The 15,267-nt window shown below is 31.2% G+C and overlaps 1 protein-coding gene across 1 annotated transcript; it reads left to right on the top strand.

Moving 5' to 3' along the window:
- The first annotated feature begins 2,313 nt into the window (after window positions 1–2,313).
- LOC100813207 (probable inactive leucine-rich repeat receptor-like protein kinase At3g03770) lies at window positions 2,314–8,690 on the top strand. Its single transcript, XM_041011388.1, has 8 exons — window positions 2,314–2,569; window positions 2,773–4,205; window positions 5,223–5,356; window positions 6,145–6,385; window positions 6,659–6,861; window positions 7,001–7,053; window positions 7,234–7,342; window positions 8,219–8,690. The coding sequence occupies exons 2-8, from the start codon at window positions 2,873–2,875 to the stop codon at window positions 8,498–8,500; spliced, it is 2,355 nt and encodes a 784-aa protein (XP_040867322.1). The 5' UTR covers window positions 2,314–2,569; window positions 2,773–2,872; the 3' UTR covers window positions 8,501–8,690.
- The last annotated feature ends 6,577 nt before the right edge of the window (window positions 8,691–15,267 follow it).

Here is a 15,267-nt window from a genome sequence, read left to right as displayed (position 1 = left end):
ATGATTTTCTTTCCTTGGGATCAACACAATGAAAGAACTATTTGTCCCACGTGGTAATCTCCCATGTGCATGGAAATCAACCACAAAAGAACATAAATCAGCTTTGACCACCTCCAAAAACTCCTTTATGAATCCAAAATTGTATTTGGGCCCGTCTTTTTAAGTTCTCACAACCCCAAACAACACTCTCCTCCTCCAAAAAAGGTCATCAATCCAGAAACAATTGCCTCATCTAGTTTCTCCTAAAATCTAAACCCTTCACATTCCCCATCATACCTTGTCTCTTCTAGAAATGTTTTTGGGAAGAAACCCCTCATAGCTAACTCCATACTATCAACCTCCTGATAAACTTCCCCATCAACATCCAATTGTAAAATTTCATTTCGTCTTCTTCTTTGAAGCATGGTCCTATGAAAGAACTTTGAATTGGCATCCCCCACCCTTAACCAATTTTGCCTAGACCTTTGCCACAACTCGTTGCACCTCATACTAGATCATCTATATAACTGGGCCACAATCTCTCTCCCAGCCTCTATTTCATTAGCTTCCAAGTCCACTAACTCCCCTTTCACATCCCAACTTTTCTTCAACACCTTTATTTTGTCCTCCAATCGACCCACATTCACATTACACCACTCCTTCAATTTATATTTCAACCCCTTTAATTTTTCTTTCAATTTAAATGCGCTCCGCCCCTCAACCTCCATAGGCGACCATTATGACTTAAGAAACTCTTTATACCCATCCCCTTGGCCCCAAGAATTTAGTATTTCGAAGGGTTTAGGACCCCAATTTAATTTGTATTCCTTTAAAACAAAACGGGCAATGATCAGACTAACCTTGTTTCAAACCCCATTGTGTACATCGAGGCCAAGTTTCTAGCCATGATTCGGAGACCAAAAATCTATCTAATCTACTCATCGTCGAACCATCATCTCTGTACAACGTGTACTTTCACCCAATCAAAGGCAAATCATACACTTTTGATCCCTCATTGTTTAGATATTAGAGAGAACAAAATCGTAACTGAACTATGTCTGCATGTATGTCAACATGCGTGCTGCCATCTCATTGACACATATCATCCACTGTCAACTCAACAAAAATCAGTTAAATGTTTAACTACAAATCCATAGAGGACAAAATCACTCTATTACTTAATTTGAGCAATTGGAAATCAGATGACTAAAATTGCACAATTGCAATATGTGATACCAAAAGTGTTAAGCCATTATAAAAGTAAAATCAGTTTAATGATAGGATTCTAATTAAAAGGCCGGCTCATTGATTCGTCCACTAACAGAGTTAGAAATGAGTAAGCAATTGTTACGAAAGAAAGAAAAAAAAAAAAAAAGAGACGAAAAAGGCGCCAAAAGAAGCAGATACATATAAAATGAAGGGGCCATGCATAAAAGTTGAAGTGAGATAAGACTAAAAAAAATGCGAAAGCTTACGTTGCAGTACTCTCAGCCAAAGCCAGATTAGAAAATTACAAAAAATACGAAACTTATATGGAGTTTTTCACGTTCTTTTCTCGTTAGAATTAAAGTTTCATCACGGTAATGTATGCTGAGTATTAATATTTAATGCAAACTTTTTAATTTAAGCGAATTAGTAGTAAAGCAAAACTTCAATTTAGATTAAATAATAACAAAAGAAGAAAATTGTCTAACAAAGTGCATGCAATTACAAACTGTGTTGTTTCAACCAAATCTCACATGGCATGTTAAACTAACATAGTTGAGGAATAAAGTGTCATATGCCTTCTCTGACTGCAGAGAATCTTTTCTTTTGCTTTTCTTTATGAAGATAGGGCTTCCCTTTAGGACTCTTCCATAACAAAAGAGAAGAAAAAATGGATGAAAAATTTCTACCTTCATTTATTAATGAACTGTTTTTGTTTGTGAAATAGTGCAGAGCAAGGTTTTAAATATTGGTCATCATCACGTTGCAGTTTCGTTGCGATTGTTGATATCGCGGCAAATTAGGACAAATGTGGCCGAGGTCCCAGTTGTGATCATGGACAGTTAAAAAAAAATCTTGATGTTGCAACCGCAGACCGTTCTTGGTGCAGAGTGTGAGTTTTGGCACTTTCATTTTGCTTTCTCGACCCGTGCCACCTGTTTGTCTTGGTGTGTGAAGAGAAAAAGGTGACACCTGGAAAAAAACGGTTTCTCTGTGGGTCAGCAAGTTTTGGAGATTTGCTATTGATGAGTTTCTGAATGTATGGCAGAAGAAATTTTGATTTCATTCAATTGGGTCCACTGTGCAAGTTCTCAAGGTGCCTAAAGACTCATGCTTTTTTTTCTTCTTTTTTTTTCTTTTGTTTACTTTGTTGTGTGTTTGTTTGACTTATTTGTTCTTCAGATTTTGAATTTGGCTGAAAAAAATGAAATGTAATGAAAAGATTTTCAGATTTTTCCACCTAGATTGAGTTCATAGCTGGTTATGGAGGACTCATTGGGAGTTTTTGGTGATTTTGAATGAAGCAACGAATGTACACATTGCATTCTAAACACTGCTACGCTAATAATAATACTCGTCGATTTGTTTATTTACTGAGTTAGGGGTAAACTTTTTCTAATGTTAAGTTATATCATATTCATATCTAAACCTTTTTTAGTGGTTCTACCTTTTCTTAAGTGGTTGAAGAAATTTGGCTCTGAATAACACAGAATATTTAGTTTATTCGCACTCAGGATTATAATACACCATTCTTTCAATTCAATATATTCTTGCCACTTTCTTATGAATGCCTTACTGGAATTGCAGAGAATCTGCTTGTGGATGTGAAGGAGAACCAAACTTCAGTTCTGAACAAGATTGTAATCTAGAGCACGTTCTAATATAACAAAACCTCCCTTGTCTTATAATGGGAAATAGGCTCTATCTTTCAGTGTTTCTGGTTTTTGTAACAGTTTTACTTTCAATCTTTCATACAGAGCAACTGCAATCCTCTGACTCTAAAACCCTTCTAAGAATTCAACAGCAATTGAACTTTCCACCAGTTTTAAGCAGCTGGAACAAAAACACAGACTTTTGCAGCACAGATTCAACATCTTCTCTTACTGTTGTGTGCTATGAAGGCACCATAACTCAGCTGCACATAGTTGGTGAAACAAGAGCTCTACTCCTCCCTAGAAATTTCTCAATAGATTCCTTTGTCAGAACACTGGTTAGGCTTCCAAGTTTGAAAGTCCTCACTTTGGTTTCTCTTGGCATATGGGGTCCATTGCCGGGTAAGATTGCTCATCTGTCATCACTCGAAATAGTCAATGTGAGTTCAAATTTTCTGTATGGTTCCATCCCTTTACAGTTCTCATTACTGTCACATCTCCAAACACTCATTCTAGATGACAACATGTTTTCTGGCCACCTTCCTGAATGGCTGGATTCCTTTCCAGCCCTGACTGTGCTGAGTTTGAAAAACAACTTGTTCAACAGCTCCCTCCCAGATTCGCTAAATAGCTTGGAGAATCTGAGGATTCTTTCACTTTCTCATAACCATTTTTATGGACCGGTGCCTGATTTGGGCCGTTTGGCAAATCTTCAAGTGCTGGAATTGGATGATAATGCTTTTGGACCTCGGTTTCCACAGCTTGGTGACAAATTGGTTACTATAGTACTAAGAAACAATAAGTTCAGGTCTAGTATCCCTGATGAAGTGAGTTCATATTATCAACTTGAGAAACTTGACATCTCAGCAAACACATTTGTTGGCCCATTCCAGCTAGCACTGTTATCACTTCCTTCTATTACTTATGTGAACATTTCTGGAAACAAATTAACAGGAATGCTTTTTGAGAATCTGTCCTGCAATCCTGGACTTGAAGCAGTGGATTTATCCTCAAATCTTTTGACTGGGAGCTTACCAAAATGTTTAATGTCAAATTCCAATGACAGGACTGTCTTGTATGCTAGAAATTGTCTAGAGACAAATCAAAATCAGCATGCACTGCCCTTTTGCCACACTGAAGCCATAGCTGTGGGAATTGTGCCTGAGGGAAAGAAGCACAAACGAGTATCTAAGGAAGTTCTCTCCATTGGGATAGTATGTGGAACTTTTGGAGGAGTAGCAATTGTTGCACTGCTTTTCTTTATTATCAGAAGAGAAAGTGTCAAAAGCAAAATCAAGAATCCTCCAACAAAATTAATATCAGAGAATGCAGCTTCTGGATACACCTCTAAGTTAATCTCTGATGCAAGTAACTCCCTCACTCCTCACCCTGAAATGCACATGCCCTCTAACTAACTAACTTATACAATTTATGCATTTCTCAACTTGGAGAGTATTTTGAAAAAACTCACAAGCAAGTCTTTCTTAATTGGTGTGATGAATTATTGAACTCTGCAGTCTTGGCTATATAGCCTATTACCATGAGGAATAGGATTTTTGTGTAGCCAAAAATACTGAAGTTATATTATCACCATAGAAAATAGCTATACTTGAATTGTATTTATAAGTGCTAAAAACTATGTTATCTGTACGAAATTTGGTAATTTAACTTTAGATGCTTGAGTTTTGCTCAATTCTCCCCGTATTGGAAATATAAAATTGCATCCTGTCTTTATCTTTGTTTGGCATCCCTGAGCTTTTGATAAAAAAAAAATGATATTTTGCATCTGAAATCTACTGGTAATAATTATTGGAAGATTGGGATGATAAGAATTAAGAAGAAAGCCTAAGGAATATTCATTGATTTTTGACAATTATACCCCTTGACATTTCTTATTGTGCATAACGTTTACACCAACCTCCTTGTGGGGTACATGGTGTAATGTTTTTCAAACAATTAAGGAGGTTAATATAATGTATAAGGGATGTCAATGTGATGTTTTTCAAACATTTAAGAGGATTAGTGTAGGGGTACTAAAAGGAGGAGTATTCACGTAATCTCAAGAATTGTCAGTGTAATTTACTCTTAATTTTTTTTTTTTGTTGAAATGTATTGATTAGTTGAACATAGGATAAAGTTAAACTCTAATTATGAATAGAAAACGCTAGCTCCCAGTAAACTATATGTACTACTAGGACTTCATAAACAGATGTTTAATTGCATGCCAAGTTATCAGAATATTACAGTAATATCAATGAAACGCCACAATGGTGGCATTAATTTCTTGAGAATATGATATAGAAGAATCAAATTTGATTCAAAAATTCCTTTCTATCCTTCCATATTAAAGATAGATGACAACCATTTATTTTCCCTATACTAAAGGGTATATATCTCAAACAATGAAGTTCGGAACAGTTGGTCTGCCTCCTTATCGAGTTTTCTCACTAGAAGAGATTGTAGCAGCTACAAACAACTTTGACTCAGCTTCTTTTATGGGTGAAGGTTCTCAGGGAAAGGTATGCTACTTGTTTTAAGTTAATGTCTATATTTATTATAGAGGATTATTTCCTTTGAACCATAAGCTTTAGTAAATGTGCTCTTGCACTACTTGTTTTGATGAATTAAGCCCAGATGAAAGAAGGGATTCTTCAGTCCACACAGTTTTGTAATTTGGTTGTTTGAATTATTTTGTCATAGGAAAATACAAATTGTTGATAAAGTGCTTATAACATGAAATTCAAAGATCAAAATGATTAAGAGGGCATTTGGAAGAACTTTCACAGAGCTTTTTTGAGCTTCTCTTATCAATTATTGTATGAACTCCTAAATTTAAAATTGAAGATGTGTGGTTAAGCTTATGATAATGGCTTATGGCCCTTCTATAAATTCCTTCTTGCTCATCAAAATAAGTTTATTGAATTAAGCTCTTATGATATAAGTTCTCATGGAAAAAAGCTTTTATAATTATATAAGGACTTAAATAAGCTATTTTCCCAAGCGTGCAATAAGTCCAGAGACAATTGGAAAGGTACAACAGAGGTGTTATGCCATATTAAAGAATTAATCTGTCTGTAAGTTTAAAATGTTATGACACATTACTTTTTCTATTACAAATATGCTATGGCTAATACATGCTGATCAGTTGATGTCATATATGATAATATACCATGCCTACCAGCCTGCATAAGGTAAGTACTTTATCCATGCAGCCATGGTTCAACTACATCACCATTTTATCTCTTTAACACTTGTTTGATTTGTGCTTGTTCTTAGAATTGTCTTTTTTATTTCTTATGTGCTTCAGATGCACAGAGGTCAACTAAAGGATGGTTTACTTGTTGCCATTAGAAGTGTAAAAATGAACAGAAGCTACAGCACTCAAGATTTCATGCATAACATAGAGCAGATATCGAAGTACAGGCATCGTCATTTAGTCAGTGTTCTTGGACACTGCTTTGAATGTTATTTGGATGATTCAAGTGTCAGCAGCATATTTGTTGTCTTTGAGTATGTACCAAATGGCACTCTCAAGAGCTGGATCTCAGGTGATTCTCAAAAACTATTTTCTCAGATAGGAGTGTGAAAATGGTATTATTCTAACAATAATTAGAAAAGAATGGATATTGAAATTTCTCTTGATGAAATTCTATTAGTAAAATCTTTCTCTATATATCACTTTCATGAAGTTCTAACTTTGTATCTTGTGAGCCAATAGCAATAAGCGTTTTCTTTGTTAAACCAGTCATTTCAGTCACAACATAAGATTGAAACAATAATTCCATTTCTTATATCCTCCACTTTAACATGTTATGTGACAGATGGACACTATAGAAAATCCCTGACATGGATGCAACGCATAGAAGCTACAATTGGAGTAGCAAAGGGCATCCAATTTTTGCATACAGGGATTGTCCCTGGTGTATATTCAAACAATCTCAAAATAACAGATGTTTTACTTGACCAAAATTTTGTTGCGAAAATCAGCAGTTATGACCTGCCTCTGTTATCTTACACGAGAAAGGTATGGACAAAATAATTATGAATGATAATGTGTTCTTTTCTGAGAAAAAGGAAATCATGTTTTACTTGTAAGTTTGGTCTCTTTTGTTTTGCTTGATAGAATGACTTCAGTTAGTATTCACCCTTGCTTATCCTTTCAGGTTGGGCAAGTTAATCCTTCAAGTGGATGCAGAAGTCCTAGCATTAAGAAAAGGTGCTTGATGGAAATTTAACTTGGTTTTGAGCAACATGCACGTGCACTCAGTTAATGAAAAAGAGGACTGATTTTGCTATAATTTTACATAACATATGCACGGAAAAGTTTATATTTGTGATTCCGATTACGAAAATAATTATGAAAGATGTTCACTGAAAGCATGATGTGATTTTGCAGAGTAAAACATGAAGACAAGTCTGATGTATATGATTTTGGAGTAATACTGCTGGAGCTCATTCTAGGAAGGACAATAAAGTCAAGGAATGTGGACACTTTAAAGGATCTGGTAATGAAGGAGATTCTTCTTTATTCAATATTTTCCAATATTATTTTCCTTTTTAGCCCTTCAATTAATTATTCAAAATTAGAGAACTTTGGTATATATGATCCGCACATCCAGGTAAGTACTAATCCGATGCTCAAGTCAGAGTACTTTGAAACAACCATCAAACTGAAAGTAGTTGATTTCCAGATAATTTTCTAGATCAATGGCGTATTTTGTTTCACAAATTATATTTATTTAATTTTCTGTTTTACTAGATTTTTCTCTAAATCACCTGCCTGCTATATGCTGCTACACAAATCTAAGACTTATAAGTAAGCATACTGTTGGTATGGATTTATTATGTTTGAATACATTAGCTCACTTTATTAATCAAATGCAAGAAGAGAGAAAATGAAATCAAACAAATCAGGGAGGAAAGTTTAGGATATAAATTAGCTATGGATGAATAAGACTTTTAGAATAAGCAAATTCAGACTTACATTCACAAGCCCAAAGTGTATCATAGTAAATGATTCATTTCATCATTTGCAACATTGTAGCAGGTTCCATTAACAATATCATTTTAATATTGCTGAACAAATCTATGTATGTTTGCAGTTAGCATGAACTTGTTATATTTGAATACATTATATTACGGAAAAGATTATCAAATGTGTGTGTGTGTGTGTGCATATAAATCTTCACATACAAGAAGCTGAAAATTAAAGATATAAATTAACTATGGATGGACAAAGCTTTTGGAATGAGTAGACTTTTCTGACTTAAGTTCACATGCTCATAGGGTATCAAAGTAAATTATTACTTTGCTAGATAATAGTAGATTTCATTAACTTGCAATTTTATGACTTTGCTTTCACTGATTGAATCATGTGGCAGTTGCAAGCAAGCATAACAACTAATGGTGAAGCTAGGAGGAGCATTATAGATCCAGCAGTTCGCAAGGCGTGCTTGGATCAATCATTGAAGACAATGATGGAGATTTGTGTGAGATGCCTAGTCAAAGAGCAAGCAGAGAGGCCATCCATAGAGGATGTTTTGTGGAATTTGCAGTTTGCAGCTCAAGTCCAAGATGCATGGAGAGGGGACTCTCAAAGTAGTAGTAGTAGTGACGGTTCTCCCATCTCACCTTTAGCATCTCGACCATTGAACTTCCATTAGTGTCAATACAAGGGTTTTCACTTTTTGGTTTTGATATATATGCCTGTAAGGCTAATGTTCAGTTGTTTACATAATGTGAGTTTTTTTTTTATCCGTGAATTGAACACGGTATCAAGACACTCACACACCCTATTTAACTAAGTGAACTAGACTCCCTTGGTTACAAAATGTGAGTTTCCAATTTACAGCATCATAATAGTATAAGACTATAAGTTCTTGTAACATTTTTCCCTAAAATACCTGAGCCTGAGAAAAAAAAATACTGATAGTGGTGACTTGGTGCTTACACCATGTAACTTAAGGTAATGAAATCACTTTCATGTAACTTTTAGTGCAAGTGACACAGGAGAATGGTCAAACTAACTAAGAGAAAAAGAAAAAAAAAATCATCAAATTCATCCTTATAAAAATTTTACCCTCTCCTAAATGTAAAAAAAAAAATGTAATTTCTCAAATATTAAAAATCATACTAAGTAGTTTTCTAAATATTATTAAAGAATCCTTCAAAATGGTCCTTGAATTTTACTAAAATACATCAATATAAGGATTAAAGTAATGGATATTCGATATTTAAGAAATTAATCATATAGTTTTATTACTTTAAAGACTAGTCTAGAAACATGATAATACTTGAGGGATGAAATTAGTCATTTATTATAATAAAAAAATCAACAATATTAAAATAATTGTGTCATGATTCATGAATGTTATAAGGGTCCATATGATTGGCACAACCAAGAGGATTTGGTTTATCCAAATTACGTACTCTGCAACTAATCCAAAACAATCTTACTATGAACTTTATTTATTAAAACTATATCGACAGCAAAGGCCTCCCAAAAGGAGGGTACACAAGAAGGAATAGGAGAAACATGGAGAATCATGGCTGAAGTTGTATAGTGAAAGAAAGAAAAAAGAAGGACACTTTTTGGGTAGTTAGAAATTAAAGAACCCTAGTCTCTGGAACACCAAGAATCATTCTTGTCCTTAGTATTTCTTCTTCCCTAACCAGATTCAATTCGTCTTCATTTGTTTCCCATTTCAATCAATTGGTATCACAACTCTTGTGGGTACATGGAAAGCGATAGGTTATATTCGGATTAATGAAAAGACACAGAACGAAAATGAAATAAAACCACTATTCTTTGTTTGGATATGTTACAATAAATGGAACAACATTTACTTCCTATCTCATTCCTCCCAAGTTGAAGAAAAAAATAAAATAAAAGTAAATAATGGAATACGTTCTACTAGTTTTCAATAGTTTTTATCCTCATTCTACCAATTCAACAAATGAAATATAATATCTTATTTTCTTCCTTCTAATTCTTTATTTCTCCTTTTATCCTTTTATTAATCATTTTGAAAATAATAAAATAAAATTATTTTTAAAGGAAGAAAATAAATATGGTAACAATACATAAAAAAATTATTTCTTTATAAGATCAATTGTTATTATTAAAATCAATATTAATATATTATATTATTTTATTTATTTAATCTGTATTATTTATTTTATGATACATATAATTATTTGGTTTTTTATTTTATAACTAATTATTTTTTGTTTAAACGTTATAATTAATTTGATACGAATGAAATTGAATAAATAATATTTTTTTTCTTTCTTAAGTAGAAATAACAAAATAATATTAACATGTTAATATTAAATGTTTTTTAAAAGCAAATGGGATATTATTATTGAAATATGTCATTTTTTAAGTATAAGATGTGACCCAACCACCATACAAAAAACTTGTAATAACAAGTTGGTACAACAACAAATACAATTAGCTAGTTATAAAAAAATTCTTAAAATAATTTTAAAAAAATAACATGGACAAAAGATACAACTCTTATTGACCTACAACCAACTCGACATGAGAATCTGCTCCAAAAGTTAGAAACTTACCCTAAAGAAAAAAAATACAAAAAATAAATTCGATAACGCCAAAGAAAATATATTGATGTTTACCAAAAACTAAAAGAAGAAACTCTTGCAAGGGAAAAACTCGTAATAGTGGTATTTAGAAAAGTAGAAGAAGGAACTCTTGTAAGGTGGTTTGATGTTCAAAAGTTCAATGTTCACTCAATAGATTATTTATAATGTATATTAAATATTTTAAAAAGAAACAAAATTAAATCTTCAAATTATTATATTAATTACTTTAATTATCTACTTGAATATAGTAATTACCTTAATTACTCTTTTAATATATCAATTATTTAAATCAATTAACATATCATTATAGATTTAAGTTAATACATCATATTAACCTTCTTTTTTTTAAGAAAATGAGTTTGCCCTTAATACTACTTTTTTTTTAAAAAAAAATATATTAAATGAGAAGATATATTGTTATGGGGTTAGTATAGAAGGATTTAAAAAAATCATACAAGAGTTCTTACTATAAAGTTTGGTATAAAAGGATTATTTTTAAATATATATATATATATATATATATATATATATATATATATATATATATATATATATATATATATATATATATATTAAATGAGTTTGTCCATGATTGAGTTTTACGTTTCCAAGTTTTTTATTTTGTCCTTCATACTAATTTAGAAATGATTGATTTTAACAAGGAAAAATTAAATGTGATTTCATTTTTGTTATTGATGATTTTGTTTCTTATTTTTATTGAATTTTATTTTGCTTTTTAATGAAAAATAAAAATTAATTATGCAAGATATACTTTTATCATTATATATTTATCACGTGTGTAAACATGATGATCAGCAATTATATTTTATATAATATATCCATCGATAATAATACAATTATACTATTTTTAAGAATGTAAATTAATTGACAGAGAATATTTTTGGAATGGATACCCATAATCTATAAATAAATACAATTGTATTATATCTAAAATCAACCTTGTCTTATTTCGTGCATATATATGGTTTTAGCTAGCAGCGTCCCTTCCTATTGTTGGTTGAAATAATTCCCTTAATTTAAATTTTGAAAAATTATTATTAAAAAATGATTTCTGTTCAAAAATAATATTTGGATATAAAATAAAATAAAATCACTTTTGAAATATATTACTCTTTTAAAAAAATTATATACTGATTGAAAAAATTTAATTTTGTTTCTGAAAGTCAATTCTAATTATTATAATATTAATTTAGAAACCCAAGAATCAACCTACAATCAATTTTAATTTTTAATTTTTCTCTTTAGAAAGTCAAGTTTCATTTTTAATTCGGTGCTATTTAATTTTTTATGAATTAGAATGTTATTAGGTAGGGTTACGGGTGGGTATAGAGATTAGTCCGCAAAATAAACAAACTATTTTTAAAGGTATGTATCTGGCACGTAAAAGTTTGCAAATAAACGGAGTAACGGACTGATCAGCAAATTTAAATATTAATTTGGAAATAAATATTTTTTATAAAAATATTTTTAAAAAAGTGAAAAATGGATAAAATTAAAAGGAAAACAATTATTTTATTTTTTAAGCTAAAATTTATTACACTAAAATACACTAACATTTTAAACATAACAAATTAATAATACTTGCAAATTAAACTTAGACGGTTAGTCGACGAGTCCGGGGATAAATCTTGTTAGATCCGTCGACTTAGTAGCCTGGACTAAAAACTTGATATCGCATACTGAATAACAAACTTTTTTCACTGAATATTAAACTCTTTTTTTTTATCAAACTTAACTTTATAGCATTCTTTTAATTCAATCTTAGGCAAATTTTCCAGTTTGGGCCTCTTTTACAAAGTATTTCCCAATCTAGGGCTGTTTTAAAACTTATTCCCCAGAGGTATTGTTTTCTACGTAGATGCCATGCAAAAACACCATCTCCATTGGCGCCTTCGGGGAGGAGGTGACACGTGGCATGTCCCCACTGCAACTGGCGACACAGGCAGTGTTGTCGCCACTGGTATTGGCGCATCCAGGAGGTTGCATGGAAGCATTGGTTTGACCAGCGACTTGAGCTTTGCAGGCTTCAGGTGTAGGCTGCAGCAGCTGCAGGTGCTCAGGCGTAGGCTCAGGAAGGCGCCATCCATGCTAGCGAGTTGCGCCTTGGAGGATGTTGCCATCCGTGGTAGCGCTTTCAGCTTCAACTTGGTGGATTTATATATCCCCAAGTGCAGACGAGAGTGAAATGCTTGTGTCGAGAAGGTGAAAAAAGAAGGTGCTTGCTTGTGTCGACGGAGAGGTAGTTGGTGCTGGAACTTTGTGTTCTTCCATTTTCTAAAAAACTTGTAAGTTATATATTGAATATATTTTGTATGTTTTATTTATGTAGATGTTTATATTCTGATAAAGGAATAGTTTTAGGTACTGTAAGCTAATAATTTTGTATAGTTTAGTTTCAATTATTAATGTTATATGCTACATTAGATTTAGTTTAAAAATTTTATATGGTAAATTAGGAATAGTTTTACATACTCTAAGTTATTAATTTTATATGGTAGATTAAGAATAGTTTAAATTCTTATATGATAGATTAGGTTTAGTTGAAATTTTTTATATAATAGATTAGAAATAGTTTGAAGAACCGTAACTTATTAATTTTAGATTAGCTTTAGTTTAAATTTTGTATATGATAGATTACATTTAGTTTAAATATTTGATATGATAGATTAAGAATAATTTTATGTACTGGAAATTATTAATTTTAAATTAGGTTAGAATGAAATTTTTTATATTACGTTAGTTTTAGTTATTATTAGTTTCATATGTTATATTTAAATTATAATAGTTTTATGTACTTAAAATTATTGATTTTGTATGTTAAATTATTTTACTCGTAATTATTTGAATTCATTAATTTTGTATATGGTAAATTATATTTAGTTTAAATATTTGATATGATAAATTAAGAATAATTTTATGTAGTGTAAATTATTAATTTTAAATTAGGTTAGAATTAAATTTTTTATATTACGTTAATTTTAGTTATTATTAGTTTCATATGTTATATTTAAATTATAATAGTTTTACGTGTTTTAAATTATCGATTTTGTATGTTAAATTATTTTACTCGTAATTATTTGAAGTCATTAATTTTGTATATGGTAGATTACATTTAGTTTAAATATTTGATATGATAGATTAAGAATAATTTTATGTAGTGTAAATTATTAATTTTAAATTAGGTTAGAATTAAATTTTTTATATTACATTAGTTTTAGTTATTATTAGTTTCATATGTTATGTTTAAATTATAATAGTTTTACGTATTTTAAATTATTGATTTTGTATGATAAATTATTTTACTCGTAATTATTTGAAGTCATTAATTTTGTATATATATTATTTTAATTTTTAGTCGAAAATATAAATATTATTTTATATATTTAAATTTATATTTGTATGTAATTTAATTTATTTATAGAATATATATGAATTAGGTTATTTGTATAATATATTTTGTTATTGAAATTAAAAAAATATAATTTTTTATTTATGTAAAGTTGTGTTTGAATGTGATTTAATTTATTTGTATAATACATTTAAATTTCCGTGATTGTATATTATATTTTGTTATTGAAATATGTAATTTTTGAAATATTGTATATTACATTTAATTTATTATATTTTGTTATTTATTTTAAGTTGTGTTTGCATGTATTTGAAATTATTTGGAGAGTATATTTTGAAATTATTTTAATTAATTTTTTTGTAAATATACTTAATTTGTGTATGTATAATTAATGTATAAATTTTATCGTCAATTAATTGTATTATATTTTATTTTGTAGGATCAATGACATCTTCGTTGTCATGCTCATCAAGTATACAAATTAGGTCTGATCCAATTGATGGTGACGTTTTGTGGATGCAACCCAAGCATGTTTCAGAACATGTTTGGAATGGGGAACCAAACAGAAAATTACACATCAGACGAGTAGTCCCGACGTATCAAGGTGAAGAAAAAATACCAGAGGAAATTGTTCCTCTGCTTCGGCAATCTGGGTTTTATTGGATAATGAAGATGGGATACCTAAAGATAAATGCGGCCTTAATTAGTGCGTTCATTGAAAGATGGAGGCCCGAAACACACACGTTTCACTTGAGATGCGGAGAGGCTACCATTACACTTCAAGATGTGTCAGTTTTATTAGGTCTTCGTACTGACGGGGCACCATTAATTGGTTCAACAAATTTTGATTGGGCCGATTTATGTGAAGAATTATTAGGAGTCAGACCACAGGAAGGCGAACTTGAAGGTAGTGTGGTAAAATTAAGTTGGCAGGCTCACCATTTTTCTCACATAAATATTGATGGCGGTAACGTTGAACAATTACAAAGGTTTACCCGTGCATGAATCCTTCGATTCATAGGAGGTGTCATCTTTGTTAACAAAAGCAGTAGCAGAGTTTCCTTAAGGTACCTACAATTTTTACGTGACTTTGAACAGTGCAGCACGTATGTGTGGGGACCTGTCGTGCTTGCGTATTTATATAGAGAGATGTGCAGTGCCACCGATTACAAAGTTAAATCAATCGGAGGTATGTGCATCTTAATCCAAATGTGGGCATGGGAACGATGCACAACTTTGGCTCCAAAGAGGACGCCTCCCGTAATAGAAAATAAACCACTCGGACACAGGTTTGTCGTTTAAAAATTAGATTTGAACTGAAAATAATTAATGATGGAACGTGTTGACAATGATAATCAACATATTGGCAATGATGATCTTAGAGTTTTCCATTGCAAATTGGATCTCATGAAACGACATGAGGTAAGAAGATCGTAATGTATTGGTTAAATGAAA

The sequence above is a fragment of the Glycine max genome, chromosome 17 (assembly GCF_000004515.6).
Source record: "Glycine max cultivar Williams 82 chromosome 17, Glycine_max_v4.0, whole genome shotgun sequence".
Lineage (NCBI taxonomy): Eukaryota > Viridiplantae > Streptophyta > Magnoliopsida > Fabales > Fabaceae > Glycine > Glycine max.
Note: the sequence above shows the minus strand (reverse complement) of the source record. Positions and strands in the feature narration are given on the sequence as shown.

Bases quoted from the DNA above. Each gene is read 5' to 3' on its own strand.
- LOC100813207 (XM_041011388.1), top strand. From the start codon at position 2,873: ATGGGAAATAGGCTCTATCTTTCAGTGTTTCTGGTTTTTGTAACAGTT. The intron at 5,357-6,144 runs GTATGCTACTTG...TATGTGCTTCAG, and splicing joins GTGAAGGTTCTCAGGGAAAG to ATGCACAGAGGTCAACTAAA. The intron at 7,343-8,218 runs GTAATGAAGGAG...ATCATGTGGCAG, and splicing joins TGGACACTTTAAAGGATCTG to TTGCAAGCAAGCATAACAAC.